Genomic DNA, 20,893 nt, shown 5'->3' with positions numbered 1-20,893 from the left:
AGTATGTATTACTGTATGTAAACTAGCATGAAAATTCTTATTGTAAACTACACAGTATGTATTACTGTATTTAAATTAGCATATTTATTATTGTAAACTAACACGGCATGTTTTACTGTATGTAAACTAACATAATTATTATTATAAATACACGGTATGTATTACTGTATTTAAACTAACATAATTATTGTAAAGTAACACAGTATGTATTACTATATGTAAACTAACATATTTATTATTGTAAACTAACACAGTATGTATTACTGTATGTAAACTAACATATTTATTTTTAAACTAACACAGTATGTATTACTGTAGGTAAACTAACATAATTATTATAAATACACGGTATGTATTACTGTATTTAAACTAACATAATTATTATTGTAAACTAACACAGTATGTATTACTGTATGTAAACTAACATATTTATTATTTTAAACTAACAGTATGTATTACTGTATGTAAACTAACATAATTATTATAAATACACGGTATGTATTACTGTATGTAAACTAACATATTTATTATTGTAAACTAACACAGTATGTATTACTGTATGTAAACTAACATATTTATTATTGTAACTTAACACAGTATGTATTACTGTATGTAAACTAACATATTTATTATTGTAAACTAACACAGTATGTATTACTGTATGTAAACTAACATATTTATTATTGTAACTTAACACAGTATGTATTACTGTATGTAAACTAACATATTTATTATTTTAAACTAACAGTATGTATTACTGTATGTAAACTAACATAATTATTATAAATACACGGTATGTATTACTGTATGTAAACTAACATATTTATTATTGTAAACTAACACAGTATGTATTACTGTATGTAAACTAACATATTTATTATTGTAACTTAACACAGTATGTATTACTGTATGTAAACTAACATATTTATTATTGTAACTTAACACAGTATGTATTACTGTATGTAAACTAACATATTTATTATTGTAAACTAACACAGTATGTATTACTGTATGTAAACTAACATATTTATTATTGTAACTTAACACAGTATGTATTACTGTATGTAAACTAACATATTTATTATTGTAAACTAACACAGTATGTATTACTGTATGTAAACTAACATATTTATTATTGTAACTTAACACAGTATGTATTACTGTATGTAAACTAACATATTTATTATTGTAAACTAACACAGTATGTATTACTGTATGTAAACTAACATATTTATTATTGTAACTTAACACAGTATGCATTACTGTATGTAAACTAACATATTTATTATTGTAAACTAACACAGTATGTATTACTGTATGTAAACTAACATATTTATTATTGTAACTTAACACAGTATGCATTACTGTATGTAAACTAACATATTTATTATTTTAAACTAACAGTATGTATTACTGTATGTAAACTAACATATTTATTATTGTAAACTAACACAGTATGTATTACTGTATGTAAACTAACATATTTATTATTGTAACTTAACACAGTATGTATTACTGTATGTAAACTAACATATTTATTATTGTAACTTAACACAGTATGTATTACTGTATGTAAACTAACATATTTATTATTGTAAACTAACACAGTATGTATTACTGTAAACTAAAATGGTATATATCTTAAGGAGTCATGGTAATAACTGTAAACAAACACCATATTAATATTCTAAGTAATACTTAAACATTGTAAGTATTACTCTAAACCAACATGATAATTATTGTAAATCAGTATAATTACTGTCTAGTAACATTACATAATTATTGTAAACAAACACGGTATTACTGTACGCTACTATGTTAATTATTGTAAACTATAATTGTAATTATTGTAAACACACACAGTATTATTGCATATTAACATACTAATTATTGTAAACTAGCACATTATTACTGTAATCTAACATTGTACTATGGTATTACCATAATAGTTGTAAACCAACACGCTAATAATTATCTTGAACTAACATAACTATTATTGTAGAATAAATACCTGCAAACGCAGTATTATTGTAAATTAACATGCAATTATTACTATCAATTAATGTGGTAGAAACTGTAAATACAGTATTTTTGTGAACTAACATGATAGTTATCGTAAACTACCATGCTAAATATTTTAGAGTAGTAGTTATTATATATAACCCTACCCAATATTGTTGAAACTAACATGCTAATTATAGTGAAATGGTAATAGTTGTACACATACAGTAACATTGAGACTAACATGCTAATTATAGTAAAATGGTAATAGTTGTAAACGTACAGTATTATTGAAACTAACCTGCTAATTATAGTAAAATGGTAATAGTTGTAAACTTACAGTATTATTGAAACTAACCTGCTAATTATTGTATAATGGTAAAGCTGTAAGTCTACAGTATTATTCAAACTAACATGCTAATTATTGTATAGTGGTAATAGTTGTAAACTTACAGTATAATTGAAACTAACATGCTAATTATAGTAAAATGGTAATAGTTGTACACATACAGTAACATTGAAACTAACATGCTAATTATAGTAAAATGGTAATAGTTGTAAACGTACAGTATTATTGAAACTAACCTGCTAATTATAGTAAAATGGTAATAGTTGTAAACGTACAGTATTATTGAAACTAACCTGCTAATTATTGTATAATGGTAAAGCTGTAAGTCTACAGTATTATTCAAACTAACATGCTAATTATTGTATAGTGGTAATAGTTGTAAACTTACAGTATAATTGAAACTAACATGCTAATTATAGTAAAATGGTAATTATTGTAAACCTTCACAGTATTATTGAAACTCATATGTCATGATTCCACAAGAAAGTTTGGACTATGTTCATTATTTTCCTGTGCTCATAATCATTTCCTGTCGTGGTGCTCTTGTTTGGTCCCCATTTCCTGTTTGGTCTGTGTGTTTTAGAAGCACCTTGTCCTGCCAGCACACCTGCTCCTCATTGTTCTATTTAGTTCCACCTTGTTCCCTCCTTCAGTGCTGCTTGGTTATTTGCCGAATGCCACGGTGGGCTGTTGCTTTCCGAGTTCCTGCTCAACATTTGTATTCTGCCTGGTTCCTAATTAAATGACCTTTGCCTTTTCCCAATCAGCCACCACAGCTGATATTGTCACAGGGATGAACCAGCACTGAAGAAGGGGACCAGTTGAAACTAAATAGAACGAATTAACGATGTTAACTGTAACCGAGACCAAACAGGAAGTACTAACAAAACAAGAGCACCTGGCCAGGAAGTGGTTCTAAACACATGAAAATAACAAACATGTGTGATCATTAGGGGTGTAATTTTCGAATTTCGGTTCGGTACGTACCTCGGTTTAGAGGTCATGGTTCGGTTCATTTTCGGTACAGTAAGAAAACAACAAAATAGAAATATTTTGGTTACCGTAATTTCCGGACTATAAGCCGCACCAGCTAAATTTAGGGGAGAATACAGGTTGCTCCATATGTAAGCCGCACCCGACTATAAGCCGCAGGGTTTTGATGTGTAATTAGCGTAGTATATAGGGGTTCCTGCTACCACGGAGGGGATTGTCGGGACAGAGATGACTGTTTGGGAACGCAAAGCGTCCCATTTATTAACAATAAATCTTTCAATCATTCAATCCAACTTTCACATCTTTGACATGGCGAACAGCATTCGTGCAGAGTACAAATAATACAACGGTGCAAAGTAATACAAAGTGCTCGCCTGTACGTTATCAAAATAACCAGCCTACCGGTATATGAAAAGTCAGTCTTTAATCATTGTGTCATCGTCTTCCTCCTGCGTACTAAAACCACAGAAATCCTCTTCGTCGGTGTCGGAGAAGAACAGGCCGCCAATAAGCCGCACCCTTGTATAAGCCGCAGGGACCAGAACGAGGGGAAAAAGTAGCGGCTTATAGTCCGGAAATGACGGTATTTATTTACCAAATTTGCAAAATCTTCCACCAAAAATATTTTTCTTAGTGTAATATTTGATGTGAAGTAATGGGAACCTTGGATAGGTCAATAATTCATAACAACATTGATTTTGATTCAATATTATGTTTTGAGCAATGACAGTTTGAAAGAAAAAAAAAACAGCTTTGTTTTATTAGTCAACATTGCAACTTTTTCTAAATGACATTTCACCTTTAAGCTTTTTTATTTCACTTTTGTTATGTTTTTGTTTATTTTAATAGTATTTTTAGAATGTGCCGTGGGCCTTTAAAACATTAGCTGTGGGCCGCAAATGGCCTCCGGGACACACTTTTGACACCCCTGTTATAGATAATAAAAAATTAAATGTGATAAATCTATGGATAAAAAGCAGAGCCTGGCGACGCATGCGCGTTTATCATAACTCTCTCTGTCTCTGCCCCTCCTTCACCAATGCTACTGCGCACACAATTTTTGTTTTGTTTTTAACCCCTTCTTAACCCTGAACGTACATTGAAAATACACGCAACCCTAACTCAAAATGCCGGACATTTGAGGCATTTAAGAAACTCCGTCCTGACAACTCCGCAAAAGAGGACATGTGCGGTGAAAAGAGGACGTATGGTCAGTCGGTCGCTGCTAGCTGCAACCGGTCAAACCCTCACGTTTGTCTTTTTTTTTTATATGTTAAGTATCTTTTAAATGTTCAAACTGGATGTAATTGTACCTAAAATTAAATTGGTAGCGCTCAAAAACAACAACCAAACGTGGAGTTTTATGTTTTGTTCTACTTCCTCATACTCTCAGCATGCTAGCTGCTAGGGTTTGGCTAGCAGCTAGCATGCCGTGTGTTGTGCCTCGGTGTGCATTGTTTACACAACGTGCGTTACGCTACTCAATATGTCTGTGTGGAAACTCGTTCGGTGCACCTCCGAACCGAACCGGAACCCCCGTACCGAAACTGTTCGATACAAATACACGTACCGTTACACCCCGAGGGATCATGAAACTTTCAAGTTTCTAAAAATGTGACGTGCTCTAGCAATTCACCAGTAGACGTCTACTGTTAATGTTTTATAACATTTTATCAACAAAAAAAGACCAGAGGCTGATTTATGTCTGGATTTATTTTGATATTAATCATAAGCATTAATAATATTCTCTAAAAAGATATATTAAAATACAAAGTCCAACTTTTCTTGTGCGGTAAAAATCCTGAGTAACTACAGTTACTACTTCCTGGTGCTTGGTCAGAAACAGACACTGATTGGTGAAATTAAACCGACTCGGGAGCAAGAGCGCAGCTTCCTTCATGATAAAAAAACAACTGAGATCCTTCACTTAGAAATGTGTTGCTAAATCACACGATACGATTTCATGTTACTTAAAAGTCAGTTAGAAAGCTCAAGTATAAAATGAGCTGCATCATATTGAAATGTAATAAGGACAACAGCTAAATATTCTTGTGCAAATAAACGAATAACGAGCTCGTTTAGTTGGTTAGAGTGCTGAGGAGCGCCTGGAAGCAGCAGGAGGGATGTGAGGACCGTCTGGAAGCAGCAGGGGGTCTTAACACAGATACCTCTGAAAGACAACACCACCATGAGTCAGCGCCAGACTCCGCCAGCTGGGGGTATGTATGTGCGTGTTGTGCGCGGTCACGTCCTCACCTGCGCGACCACGGCCGCCACCACGGCCACGGCGGCAAGCAGCAGCATGCGGCCGATCCAGCCCAGGTCCAGGTGCTTGAGGATGAAGAAGCGAGCCCAGGCCAGCTTCTTGGGCGTGTGGGGTGGGTAGCGCATGTCGTTCATGCCCTCCATTTTCAGCTTCTTGATCAGGCAGCCTCGCAGGTGACTCAGCTGGTCAAAGGTGAACTTGCCGTGATAGCAGCCCATCCCGCTGTTGCCTGCAGGAAAGCACGCACCTTTACCACGTGCACCTCGACGAGCATGCCGACACCTCAACGACGTGTTCATGGATAGCATTCAAAACACATGGAGTATGGACTCAAGTGTGAGCACTTCAAGGAGTAAAAGTATGGACGATTCTCTTAAAGTATGAATGAAGGTTTCAAATTTTAAAGGCTTTAAAGCAGGGGTCACCAACACGGTGCCCGCGGGCACCAGGTAGCCCGTAAGGACCAGATGAGTAGCCCACTGGCCTGTTCTAAAAATAGCTCAAATAGCAGCACTTACCAGTGAGCCGCCTCTGTTTTTTAAATTGTATTTATTTACTAGCAAGCTGGTCTCACTTTGCTCGACATTTTTAATTCTAAGAGAGACAAAACTCAAATAGAATTTGAAAATCCAAGAAAATATTTTAAAGACTTGGTCTTCACTTGTTTAAATAAATTCATAATTTTTTTTACTTTGCTTCTTATAACTTTCAGAAAGACAATTTTAGAGACAAAATACAACCTTAAAAATGATTTTAGGATTTTTAAACACATATACCTTTTTACCTTTTAAATTCCTTCCTCTTCTTTCCTGACAATTTAAATCAATGTTCAAGTAAATTAATTTTTTTTTAATGTAAAGAATAATAAATACATTTTAATTTAATCCTTCATTTTAGCTTCTGTTTTTTCTACGAAGAATATTTGTGAAATATTTCTTCAAACTTATCATGGTTAAAATTCAAAAAAATTATTCTGGCAAATCTAGAAAATCTGTAGAATCAAATTTAAATCTTATTTCAAAGTCTTTTGAATTTCTTTTAAAAATTTTGTTCTGGAAAATCTAGAAGAAATAATGATTTGTCTTTGTTCGAAATATAGCTTGGTCCAATTTGTTATACATTCTAACAAAGTGTAAATTGGATTTTAACCTATTTAAAACATGTCATCAAAATTCTAAAATTAATCTTAATCAGGAAAAATTACTAATGATGTTCCATAAATTATTTTTTTAATTTTTTCAAAAAGATTCAAATTAGCTAGTTTTTCTCTTCTTTTTTTCGGTTGAATTTTGAATTTTAAAGAGTCGAAATTGAAGATAAACTATGTTTCAAAATTTAATTGTCATTTTTTTTTCGTATTTTCTCTTTTAAACCATTCACTTAAGTGTAAATATAATTAATTATTAATAATAACATAGAGTTAAAGGTAAATTGAGCAAATTGGCTATTTCTGGCAATTTATTTAAGTGTGTATCAAACTGGTAGCCCTTCGCATTAATCACTACCCAAGAAGTAGCTCTTGCTTTCAAAAAGGTGGGTGACCCCTGCTTTAAAGTATGAAGACATCAGTGTAGATGTATAAATGCTTCCCTTAACACATGAGCGCTTCAAGGACTGAAGTATGAAGACTTCAAAGGGCTTAAGTATGCGGGCTATGAAGGCGTTAAAGTCTAATTGCTTCGAGAGACTACAAGTATGTAGGCTTCGAAAGAACACATGTATGAACGCTTCCCTTAAAGTATGGAGTCTTCAAATTCTGAAGGCTTTGAAAGACAAGTGTTAAAAAACGTATTGTGCCTCAAAGGACTAAAGTATGACTGCTTCAAAGGGCTTAAGTATGAAGGCTTTATTGTCTGAATGCTTTGAGAGACAAAGTATGAAGGCTTCGAATTAAAGTGTGAAGAAGTATGAATGCTTTGAAAGGACTAAGAAGTATGAAATCTTCCCTTAAAGTATGAAGGCTTCAAATTTTGAAGGCTACGAAGTATGAAGGCATCAAGGCCCAAAAGTATGAACGCTTCAATAGTTGAAGTATGAAGTCTTCAAAGTCTAAATGCTTCGAGAGACTAATTCAAAAGGCTTAAGTATGAAGGCTTTATGGTCTGAATGCTTCGAGAGACAAAGTATGAAGGCTTCTAATTAAAGTATGAAGAAGTATGAATGCTTCGAAAGGACTAAGTAGTATGAAAACTTCCCTTAAAGACTTAGACTTAGACAAACTTTAATGATCCACAAGGGAAATTGTTACACACAGTAGCTCTTAAAGTATGAAGGCTTCAAATTTTGAAGGCTACGAAGTATGAAGGCATCAAGGACCAAAAGTATGAACGCTTCAATGGTTGAAGTATGAAGGCTTCAAAGTCTGAATGCTTTGAGAGACTAAGAGTATGATGGCTTCAAAAGATTACAAGAATGAATGCTTCTCTTTAAAGTACCAAGTCTACAAACTACGATTGCTTCGAAGGACTAAGTATGAAAGCTTCCCTTAAAGCAGGGGTCCCCAAACTTTTTGACTCGGGGGTCGCATGGGTTAAAAAAAATTTGGCCGGGGGCCAGGCTGTGTGTGTATGTATATATATATATATATATATATATATATATATATATATATACATTGTCTTTATAATCCGTTTTGTCATTTAACATCAATTAACATTGATGTTCATCAACATTTAACATTGTCACGTTATCGATGGGAAAATTCATTTTTAGACAATATGATTTGCCTGAGCGACTAGGAGACACCAAGAGTAACAAGCGGTAGAAAATGGATTAGAAAGGAAAGATTTTATTTATTTATTTATTTTTTTAACTTGGGACTTCCTGTGGGCCGGATTTTGGATGCTGGGGGGCCGGATCCGGCCCGCGCGCCGTAGTTTGGGGACCCCTGCCTTAAAGTATGAAGGCTTCAAACTTTGAAGGCTTTGAAGTATGACAGCATCAAGGACTAAGAGTATGGCCGCTTCCCTAAAGTATGAATGCTTCTCTAAAAGTACGAACGCTTCAAGGATTGAAGTATGAAGACTTCAAAGTCTGAATGCTTCGACAGACTAAGAGTATGATGGCTTCAAAGGAATACAAGAATGAATGCTTCCCTTTAAAGTACCAAGTCTACAAATTAGAAACACTTCGAAAGACTAAGAACTATGAAAGCTTCCCTTAAAGTATGAAGGCTTCAAATTTTGAAGGCTTTGAAGTATGACGACATCAAGGACTAAGAGTGTGGCCTTTTCCCTTAAAGTATGAATGCTTCTCTAAAAGTACGAACGTTACAAGGACTTTAACTATGAACACTACAAGGATTGAAGTATAAAGGCTTCAAAGGGCATGAATATGAAGGCTTCAAAGTCTGAATGCTTCGACGAGACTAAAGATATGAAGGCTTCGAATACAAAGTGAAGAGAAGTATGAATGCTTCAAAGGACTAAGAAGAATGAAAGCTTCCCTTAAAGTATAAAGGCTTCAAATTTTGAAGTATGACAGCATCAAGGACTAAGAGTATGCCCGCTTCCCTTAAAGTTTGAATGCATCAAGGACTTCAACTGTGAACACAACAAAGATTGCAGTACAAAAGGCTTCAAAGGGCTTAAATATGAAGGCTTCAAAGTCTGAATGCTTCGAGAGACTACAAGTATGAAGGCTTCGAATGTATACAAGTATAATTGCTTTCCTTAAAGTAGGGAGTCTACAAATTATGTTTTGAAGGACTAAAAAGTATGAATGCTTCAAGCGCTTCAGACCTTTTAGTCTGAAGAACTGAGTGGAAGTCTTAACTACTAGAGGCAGGAATAGACCTGAAAAGGGACCAATTAGAGTCAAGTGATGAAAGGGGGTCTAGGATCCATAGAATTAAAATGATGAACTACTACTAACCCAACTAAATTAACAAGAGTAATTAATACTACTACTCCAGTTGACTTAATTTCAGTACTAGACGTGAAGGACTAAAGCGACGTAGACTTGATGTTATGAGCGTGGATGCAGCTTCAGCGGTGTGACCCCAAGATGCAGCAGACTGGAAGCAGGTGGTGTCTAAAATATTATTTGATATGAACAAAAGAAAACGCACTTACAAGGGAGTGGGAGAACACGCAACTAATAGTGGAGAGAAACAAAAGAAGGCGAGTGCAAACGTAATTGGACAAGACATAGGACTTCTTCTGTGGAAGATTATTAGACAGTTATAGGTAGTGGCAGAGCAATAATCCGGCACTGACTGAAATAGGAGACTGATTGGCAACCGGCCACAGGTGTGTCAATGACGGGTGTGGGAGCCAGTACTCAGTGGACAGACAAAGGAAATGAAACTACAAAATAAGAGTACTGGACAGGAACTTAAAAACAACACGAGTCCAAAACAGCCGCAAGGGTGTTACACTCAAAGCATAAAGGATTAAATAAAGAACTGGATGGACTACCATGACTGTGTAAGGACTTCAGTCTTTTAGTCTGCAGGTCTGACAACAAGACAAATGGACTAAAGTTCTTTGAAGGTCTGAAGGTTGAACTCTTATCTCGTGTGTGTTTGTGTGCTCACCTACGCCCCCAAAAGGCAGTGCGCTGACGGAGTAGTGCACCAAACAGTCGTTGGCCAGGAAACCTCCACTTGACGTTTCATCAGATATTTTATTGATGACCTGAAAGCAGGAGAACAAACAAGTTAGACCCATTAGTGTTAGTCTCACATTGGACAGAAACAAGTCGTGTGGTTGTCTGTGGATGTTCTACATTATCCAGATCATTGCACTCAATCGATGGCAGCTGGACTGGTTGTGGTTGTCGGGCGCTGCTGCGTCAGTCGTACCTTTTGGTCAGCGGAGAAGACGTAGAGAGCGAGCGGCTTCTCTCCGTTGTTGATGAACTGGATGGCGTCATCCAGGCTGCTGACGGGCAGGATGGGTAGGACCGGTCCAAAGATCTCCTCCTGCATCACCTTGGCTTCTGGCTTCACGTCCCGCAGAACGGTGGGAGCTGGACCCCCACATGTACCGTTAGTGCCAGCTTGACTGTAACATGCTAGTGAATCAGAAGCATCACCTATGTAGCAGTCTTCCTCGTCGTTGTCTCCGCCCACAGCGACCGTGCTGTCTTGCAACAACGGCAGGATCCTTTGGAAGTGGCGCTGGTTGATGATGCGTCCGTAATCCGGACACGTCTTCGGGTCATTCGTGTAGAACTCCTGCCAGAAGACATAAAAGTCAACGGTCAGCACTTTGGACTGTGGAACTGATGGGCGGATCCTGCAGTACCTCGATGGCCCTCTTGAGCTCCTCTATGACTTTCCCTTGAACTTCAGGCTCGCACAGGATGTAGTCTGGGGCGATGCAGGTCTGACCACAATTGGTGTACTTTCCCCAGGCCACACGTCTACAAAGTACACACTACATTACTACTAAGTCAACATACTCAATACATACTACCTTACTACTAAGTCACCATGCTGTATACACACTACCTTTCTACTAAGTCACCATGATGTATACACACTACCTTACTACTAAGTCACCATGGTGTATACACACTACCTTACTACTAAGTCACCATGGTGTATACACACTACCTTTCTACTAAGTCACCATGATGTATACACACTACCTTACTACTAAGTCACCATGGTGTATACACACTACCTTACTACTAAGTCACCATGGTGTATACACACTACCTTACTACTAAGTCACCATGCTGTATACACACTACCTTTCTACTAAGTCACCATGATGTATACACACTACCTTACTACTAAGTCACCATGCTGTATACACACTACCTTACTACTAAGTCACCACGGTGTATACACACTACCTTACTACTAAGTCACCATGGTGTATGCACACTATCTTACTACTAAGTCACCATGCTGTATAAACACTACTTTACTACTAAGTCACCATGGTGTATAAACACTACCTTACTACTAAGTCACCATGGTGTATACACACACAACATTACTACTAAGTCACCTTGGTGTATACACACTACATTACTACTAAGTCACCTTGGTGTATACACACAACATTACCACTAAGTCACCTTGGTGTATACACATTACCTTACTACTAAGTCACCAATGGTGTATAAACGCTATCTTACTACTAAGTCGCCATGGTGTATACACGCTACCTTACTACTAAGTCACCATCGTGTATACACACTGCCTTACTACGAAGTGACCATGGTGTATAAACACTCCCTTACAACTAAGTCACCATGGTATATACGTACTACTTTACTACTAAGTCACCATGGTATACACGTACTACTTTACTACTAAGTCACCATGGTATATACGTACTACTTTACTACTAAGTCACCATGGTATATACGTACTACTTTACTACTAAGTCACCATGGTATATACGTTCTACTTTACTACTAAGTCACCATGGTATACACGTACTACTTTACTACTAAGTCACCATGGTATATACGTACTACTTTACTACTAAGTCACCATGGTATACACGTACTACTTTACTACTAAGTCACCATGGTATATACGTACTACTTTACTACTAAGTCACCATGGTATACACGTACTACTTTACTACTAAGTCACCATGGTATATACGTACTACTTTACTACTAAGTCACCATGGTATATACGTACTACTTTACTACTAAGTCACCATGGTGTATACGTACTACTTTACTACTAAGTCACCATGGTATATACGTACTACTTTACTACTAAGTCACCATGGTGTATACGTACTACTTTACTACTAAGTCACCATGGTGTATACGTACTACTTTACTACTAAATCACCATGGTATACACACACTACTAAGTTGTAGAGTGTGTGCAGACCTGCAGGCGATGCTGATGTCACATGTCTTGTCGATGTAGCACGGGCTCTTGCCTCCCAGCTCCAACGTGACGGGTGTCAGGTGTTTGGCGGCAGCCGCCATGATGACCTTTCCCACCGCGCTGCTACCCGTGTAGAAGATGTGATCGAACTTCTGATTCAGCAGCTCCTGCGTCTCTGAAACGCCGCCGGTCACCACCGGGTACAACTCCTGGTGGGTGTCACACGTTAGCACTGCACAAACAACTACTAGTACTAGTACGACGACAGTAATACTACTACATCTACTACTACCAGCACAACCACAACATCTACTACACCTACTGTACTACTAATGTTAATACCACGTCTACTACCAGTACAACACTACATCTACCGTAACTACTACTGTACTACTAATGTTACTACCAGTACAACACTACATCTACTGTAACTACTACTGTACTACTAATGTTACTACCACGTCTACTACCAGTACAACACTACATCTACCGTAACTACTACTGTACTACAAATGTTACTACCGGTACAACACTACATCTACTGTAACTACTACTGTACTACTAATGTTACTACCACGTCTACTACCAGTACAACACTACATCTACTGTAACTACTACTGTACTACAAATGTTACTACCAGTACAACACTACATCTACTGTAACTACTACTGTACTACAAATGTTACTACCAGTACAACACTACATCTACTGTAACTACTACTGTACTACAAATGTTACTACCAGTACAACACTACATCTACTGTAACTACTACTGTACTACAAATGTTACTACCAGTACAACACTACATCTACTGTAACTACTACTGTACTACTAATGTTACTACCAGTGCAACACTACATCTACTGTAACTACTACTGTACTACTGTTACTACCACATCTACTACCAGTACAACACTACATCTACTGTAACTACTACTGTACTACTAATGTTACTACCACATCTACTACCAGTACAACACTACATCTACTGTAACTACTACTGTACTACTAATGTTACTACCACATCTACTACCAGTACAACACTACATCTACTGTAACTACTACTGTACTACTAATGTTACTACCACATCTACTACCAGTACAACACTACATCTACTGTAACTACTACTGTACTACTAATGTTACTACCAGTACAACACTACATCTACTGTAACTACTACTGTACTACTAATGTTACTACCAGTACAACACTACATCTACTGTAACTACTACTGTACTACTAATGTTACTACCAGTACAACACTACATCTACTGTAACTACTACTGTACTACTAATGTTACTACCAGTACAACACTACATCTACTGTAACTACTACTGTACTACTAATGTTACTACCAGTACAACACTACATCTACTGTAACTACTACTGTACTACTAATGTTACTACCAGTACAACACTACATCTACTGTAACTACTACTGTACTACTAATGTTACTACCACATCTACTACCAGTGCAACACTACATCTACTGTAACTACTACTGTACTACTAATGTTACTACCAGTACAACACTACATCTACTGTACTACTAATGTTACTACCACATCTACTACCAGTACAACACTACATCTACTGTAACTACTACTGTACTACTAATGTTACTACCAGTACAACACTACAACTACTGTACTACTAAGGTTAATACCACATCTACTACCAGTAAAACACTACATCTACTGTACTACTAATTTTACTATCTAACTTTATCATACAAATATATTAAGTCTTGAAGGTACAGTAGCTGCTACAACGACTACTCCAAGTAGTACTGCAACAAGGTGAAGTAGTACTTACTTTATCGAGGTAGAGTGGCAGCAGTTCCTCCATGACCTTAGAAGTGTGCGCGCTGACTTCCGAGGGTTTGATGACCGCAGCGTTACCTGATGTGCCAAAAGGTGGAGTCATGTACAAGTCACCTGTGTCAAGTAGCCCCGCCCACCTGCTCAAAAGCTCCCACCTGCTGCAAACTTTTTTTTTTCTATTAGTTTTTATGTTAACGTTGTTTTTTTGTCCCACTATTATAGTTTTTACATTATTAATGTGTTAATATTAATAACCAGCCCCCCCTGTCAAAATTACCCCAAACTTGTCCCAATCGTTTGTGCTACATTTGTGCTGCAAACATTTTTTGTCTGAAGATTATAGTTTTTATGTTAACGTAGCATAGTTTTTGTTATTAACATTTCATAGTTTTTATGTTATAACGTTTCATAGTTTTTGTTATTAACATTTCATAGTTTTTATGTTATAACGTTTCATAGTTTTTGTTATTAACATTTCATAGTTTTTATGTTAACGTAGCATAGTTTTTGTTATTAACATTTCATAGTTTTTATGTTATAATGTTTCATAGTGTTTGTTATTAACATTTCATAATTTCTATGTCAACGTTTCATAGTTTTAATGTTAACATTTCATAGTTTTTATGTTAACATTTCATCGTTTTTACGTTATAACATTTCATAGTTTTTGTTAATGTTTCATAGTTTTTATGTTATAACATTTCATAGTGTTTGTTATTAACATTTCATAGTTTTTATGTTAATAACATTTCATAGTTTTTATGTTGATAACATTTCAGTTTTTATGTTAACGTTTCATAGTTCCTATGTTATAACGTTTCATAGTGTTTGTTATTAACACTTCATAGTTTCTATGTTAACGTTTCAAAGTTTTAATGTTAACATTTCATAGTTTTTATGTTACAGTTTCATAGTTTTTATGTTAACATTTATAGTGTTTGTTATTAAAATTTCATAGTTTTTATGTTAACGTTTCATAGTTTTTATGTTAACATTTATAGTGTTTGTTATTAAAATTTCATAGTTTTTATGTTAACGTTTCATAGTTTTTATGTTAACATTTATAGTGTTTGTTATTAAAATTTCATAGTTTTTATGTTAACGTTTCATAGTTTTTATGTGATAATGTTTCATAGTGTTTATTAACATTTCATAGTTTTTATGTTAACGTTTCATAGTTTTTATGTGATAACGTTTCATAGTGTTTGTTATTAACATTTCACAGTTTTAATGTTAACATTTCATAGTTTTTATGTTAACATTTCATAGTTTTTATGTTAACATTTCATAGTTTTTATGTTAACATTTCATAGTTTTTATGTTAACATTTCATAGTTTTTATGTTAACATTTCATAGTTTTTAATGTTAATAACATTTCATAGTTTTTATGTTAACATTTCATAGTTTTTATTTTAACCTTTTATGGGACTTGTTATCAATCATAAAACATTAATAAAATAAAAACTATAACGAACAAAAAATAAGTTTGCAGCACAAACGCTTGGGGAAAATTTGAGGAGGTTTTGACTAGGTGTGTGTGTGGGGGGGGGCGCAAATTCACACAGGTGTAAATGGATTTTCGTTTGTTGTTGAATGATGTCACCGAGGAACAACAGACCCCAGCTGTTGTCTGAAGAGTAATAGATTACTTGGGAAGAAGAAGGCCATGTTCTAAAGAGTTAATTAGTCATTAAAAAAGGGAACAAGTTAAACCGAGAGACGCCAATTGGACAAAAGTATCTGGACAGCTACTGGAAACCCAGCAGGCGCAAGACATTGATTATACATACATGTCCTTTAAAACTGACGTTGCAAAATAGTTGATGGCCAACGTTGGACCCACGTTGTCGTTTGGAAAATGACCAAATTTCAATGGTCGAATCATTGTCACAACCTGACATTGAATAAACGTCGTCAAAAAGCATGTTCTTTCAACGTCGTATTTGTGTTGTAGAATATTGGTTGGGAAATGACCAAATTTCAATGTTAAATCAACGTCACAACTAGAGATGTCCGATAATATCAGCCTGCCGATATTATCGGCCGTTATATGCGTTAAAATGTAATATCGGAAATTATCGGTATCGTTTTTTTTATTATCGGTATCGTTTTTTTTATTTTTTTTATTAAATCAACATAAAAAACACAAGATACACTTACAATTAGTGCACCAACCCAAAAAACCTCCCTCCCCCATTTACACTCATTCACACAAAAGGGTTGTTTCTTTCTGTTATTAATATTCTGCTTCCTACATTATATATCAATATATATCAATACAGTCTGCAAGGGATACAGTCCATAAGCACACATGATTGTGCGTGCTGCTGCTCCACTAATAGTACTAACCTTTAACAGTTAATTTTACTCATTTTCATTCATTACTAGTTTCTATGTAACTGTTTTTATATTGTTTTACTTTCTTTTTTATTCAAGAAAATGTTTTTAATTTATTTATCTTATTTTACTATTTTTTTTAAAAAGTACCTTATCTTCACCATACCTGGTTGTCCAAATTAGGCATAATAATGTGTTAATTCCACGACTGCATATATCGGTTGATATCGGTATCGGTAATTAAAGAGTTGGACAATATCGGAATATCGGATATCGGCAAAAAGCCATTATCGGACATCCCTAGTCACAACCCAACATTGATTAAACGTCATCAAAAAGCATGTTCTTTCAACGTATTTGTGTTGTAGAATATTGGTTGGAAAATGACCAAATTTCAATGTTAAATCAACGTCACAACCTGACATTGAATAAACGTCATCAAAAATCATGTTGTTTTAACGTCGTATTTGTGTTGTAGAATATTGGTTGGGAAATGACCAAATTTCAATGTTAAATCAACGTCACAACCTGACACTGAATAAACGTCATCAAAAATCATGTTGTTTTAACGTCGTATTTGTGTTGTAGAATATTGGTTGGGAAATGACCAAATTTCAATGGTCAAATTAACGTAACAACCCGACATTGAATAAACGTCGTCAAAAATCATGTTGTTTTAACGTCGTATTTGTGTTGTAGAATATTGGTTGGGAAATGACCAAATTTCAATGTTAAATCAACGTCACAACCTGACACTGAATAAACGTCATCAAAAATCATGTTGTTTTAACGTCGTATTTGTGTTGTAGAATATTGGTTGGGAAATGACCAAATTTCAATGTTAAATCAACGTCACAACCTGACACTGAATAAACGTCATCAAAAATCATGTTGTTTTAACGTCGTATTTGTGTTGTAGAATATTGGTTGGGAAATGACCAAATTTCAATGGTCAAATTAACGTAACAACCCGACATTGAATAAACGTCGTCAAAAATCATGTTGTTTTAACGTCGTATTTGTGTTGTAGAATATTGGTTGGGAAATGACCAAATTTAAATGGTCAAATTAACGTAACAACCCGACATCAAATAAACGTTGTCAAAAAGCATGTTCTTTCAACGTTGTATATGTGTTGTATAATATTGGTTGGAAAATTACCAAATTTCAATGTTAAATCGACGTCACAACCTGACATTGAATAAACGTCGTCAAAAATCATGTTGTTTTAACGTCGTATTTGTGTTGTAGAATATTGGTTGGGAAATGACCAAATTTCAATGGTCAAATTAACGTAACAACCCGACATTGAATAAACGTCGTCAAAAATCATGTTGTTTTAACGTCGTATTTGTGTTGTAGAATATTGGTTGGGAAATGACCAAATTTAAATGGTCAAATTAACGTAACAACCCGACATCAAATAAACGTTGTCAAAAAGCATGTTCTTTCAACGTTGTATATGTGTTGTATAATATTGGTTGGAAAATTACCAAATTTCAATGTTAAATCGACGTCACAACCTGACATTGAATAAACGTCGTCAAAAATCATGTTGTTTTAACGTCGTATTTGTGTTGTAGAATATTGGTTGGGAAATGACCAAATTTCAATGGTCAAATTAACGTAACAACCCGACATTGAATAAACGTCGTCAAAAATGATGTTGTTTTAACGTCGTATTTGTGTTGTAGAATATTGGTTGGGAAATGACCAAATTTCAATGGTCAAATTAACGTAACAACCCGACATTGAATAAACGTCGTCAAAAATCATGTTGTTTTAACGTCGTATTTGTGTTGTAGAATATTGGTTGGGAAATGACCAAATTTAAATGGTCAAATTAACGTAACAACCCGACATCAAATAAACGTTGTCAAAAAGCATGTTCTTTCAACGTTGTATTTGTGTTGTAGAATATTGGTTGGGAAATGACCAAATTTAAATGGTCAAATTAACGTAACAACCCGACATCAAATAAACGTTGTCAAAAAGCATGTTCTTTCAACGTTGTATATGTGTTGTATAATATTGGTTGGAAAATTACCAAATTTCAATGTTAAATCGACGTCACAACCTGACATTGAATAAACGTCGTCAAAAATCATGTTGTTTTAACGTCGTATTTGTGTTATAGAATATTGGTTGGAAAATGACCAAATTTCAATGTTAAATCGACATCACAGCATGACATTGAATAAACGTCATCAAAAATCATGTTGTTTCAACGTTGTATTTGTGTTGTAGAATATTGGTTGGGAAATTACCAAATTTCAATGGTCAAATCAACGTCACAACCTGACATTGAATAAACGTCGTCAAAAATCATGTTGTTTCAACGTTGTATTTGTGTTGTAGAATATTGGTTGGGAAATTACCAAATTTCAATGTTAAATCAACGTCAAAACCCAACATTGATTAAACGTCGTCAACAAGCATGTTCTTTCAACGTATTTGTGTTGTAGAATATCGGTTGGAAAATGACCAAATTTCAACGTTAAATCAACGTCACAACCTGACATTGAATAAACGTCGTCAAAAATCGTGTTGTTTTAACGTCGTATTTGTGTTGTAGAATATTGGTTGGGAAATGACCAAATTTCAACGTTAAATCAACGTCAGAACCTGACATTGAATAAACGTTGTGAAAAAGCATGTTGTTTCAGCGTTGTTTTACTGTCTTGTGCCTGCTGACGAGCTAGCAGGTAACATTGTCGCTCTTTTAAGGCGACTTTCTGTGAGTTTTGATGGGCTCGCTCTTCCACACCACACTCGTCCAGCCACGCCTCCTCGCGCCGGCCCACTGTCACCCCGCGTCTCCGTACTTTTTGGCGCACAAAGTCCGCAGCGAAAACACGCACGGAGGCCCCGCCCACCACAGCATGTGGCTCACAATAGACTGCAGTGTCATGCTAACACACACACGAGTTGTGTTTGCATGACAAAGTGAGCAGCCAAGCGTGGTTATGCAAGCACTTTGTGTCCTGTCACTCAAGTTCACTGGCCGACCTTTGACCCGGTCTCAAACGCGGGCCAGAAACAGGACGTGACCTGATCACATGACCAGTGAGAACAATAACACTATTTGTGTGTGTGTGTGTGTTGAGGTGGTCCAATCCTACCAGCAGCGATGGCGCCAATGAGGGGCTGCATGGTGACGGCCCAGGGGTAGTTCCAGGCCCCGATGATGAGGACCACGCCCAGAGGTTCTGGTTTGATGTAGACCTGGTCGGAGAGCGTGAGGAGGCTCTTCTCCACGGGCCGCGGCGCCGCCCACTCCTTCAGCTTCCTGACGGCCAGGTTGATCTCCTCCTCCAGGCCCAGGGTCTCGAAGAGCTGGACCATCACTTGGCTCTGCACACCAACGCCGTCTTAGTGGACCGGGTCTGCGAAAAAACCCGGCCGGGGTCCGCTCACCTTCCTGAGGTCTTTGTTGACGGCCTCTGCGATCTCCTTGTGTCTCTCTGTGAGCAGACTCCGCAGGTTCTGCAGCTGCCGGACGCGGTTCTCCAGACATTTGGACCGACCCGTCTGGAAGGCCTTCCTGGCGCGGTCCACCGCCTGCTGCTCCCGGGACATCCTGGGGCCGCAATCAGAACCACAAGGTGAGCCTCGGTCCAAAGACAAAGACACCGTCTTTGAACCCGGGTCCGGTTCTGAAACCCAGAACTGTTGTGGAATGTTCTGCACTCGCACATGCGCACTAACGGGGTACAAAGGTGACGACGCGCGTGCACGCGCCAAAACGGCTACGCGCACCAGCAAGCGGATTTTTGTGTTTAGACGACGTCACGATCGACGCTTCCGGTCTCTGGCTCGACTTGTGGGTCCGCGGCGAACGGAAAAAAACACGTCGCGCGGCCGTTCTTGTCTTACCTGGCGCACTTCCGGTTCTGCGGAGGAGACTTTGGCGGGTTCTGTTGGCGGGATTCAGCGAGCTGGCCGACTGGACTCGGACTGGCAGCCGCAGAGGACAGCTAGATCGGCCCCGTTAGCCCCGCCTCCCGGTGGGCGGGGCCTCCTCCAGTGACACGACAGCAAACTTTTATTTTACTCAACTAAAAATCCCCGCCTTACTTCCTGATGAAATATCGACCTTTTACGGGTTTTTTTAATGTGAATTTGAAATGAAATATTGCAACGTTAACTTGATAGTGACATCACGTGACAAAGTGAACTATGAACCGCTATGTGACGTCATCGCCATTTTCCACATTTGTATTGTATTTCTTTTAACATGCGAGGACACAACATTAGGGACAAAGAAGTGAACGTTTGACCGACGTAATGTCATAAAAGTAAAAGTT

General features: G+C 36.7%; 1 protein-coding gene across 2 annotated transcripts; it reads right to left on the bottom strand.

The window, feature by feature from the left end:
* Positions 1-5,038: 5,038 nt before the first annotated feature.
* aldh3a2b (aldehyde dehydrogenase 3 family, member A2b) lies at positions 5,039-20,626 on the bottom strand. 2 transcript variants are annotated; one of them, XM_062049174.1, is made up of 11 exons: positions 20,463-20,626; positions 20,004-20,166; positions 19,709-19,940; positions 14,241-14,326; positions 12,421-12,629; positions 10,859-10,976; positions 10,647-10,788; positions 10,414-10,580; positions 10,147-10,246; positions 5,600-5,838; positions 5,039-5,513 (listed from the first exon to the last, which is right to left on the bottom strand). In XM_062049174.1, the coding sequence occupies exons 2-11, from the start codon at positions 20,163-20,165 to the stop codon at positions 5,499-5,501; spliced, it is 1,470 nt and encodes a 489-aa protein (XP_061905158.1). In that variant the 5' UTR covers position 20,166; positions 20,463-20,626; the 3' UTR covers positions 5,039-5,498. The 2 variants fall into 2 exon arrangements, with proteins under 2 accessions (XP_061905158.1, XP_061905157.1); XM_062049173.1 differs by having other exon boundaries at positions 10,414-10,788.
* Positions 20,627-20,893: the final 267 nt, after the last annotated feature.

This window comes from Entelurus aequoreus, linkage group LG05 (assembly GCF_033978785.1).
Source record: "Entelurus aequoreus isolate RoL-2023_Sb linkage group LG05, RoL_Eaeq_v1.1, whole genome shotgun sequence".
NCBI lineage: Eukaryota > Metazoa > Chordata > Actinopteri > Syngnathiformes > Syngnathidae > Entelurus > Entelurus aequoreus.
The sequence above is the reverse complement of the archived record's forward strand: the minus strand, read 5'-3'. Positions and strand labels throughout refer to the sequence as shown.

Excerpts from the sequence above, each read along its gene's own strand:
- aldh3a2b (XM_062049173.1), bottom strand. The coding sequence starts at position 20,165 with ATGTCCCGGGAGCAGCAGGCGGTGGACCGCGCCAGGAAGGCCTTCCAG. Across the intron at positions 14,327-19,708 it reads CATTGGCGCCATCGCTGCTG|GTAACGCTGCGGTCATCAAA; the intron begins GTAGGATTGGAC and ends TTGGCACATCAG. Across the intron at positions 12,630-14,240 it reads TGCCACTCTACCTCGATAAA|GAGTTGTACCCGGTGGTGAC; the intron begins GTAAGTACTACT and ends GACACCCACCAG.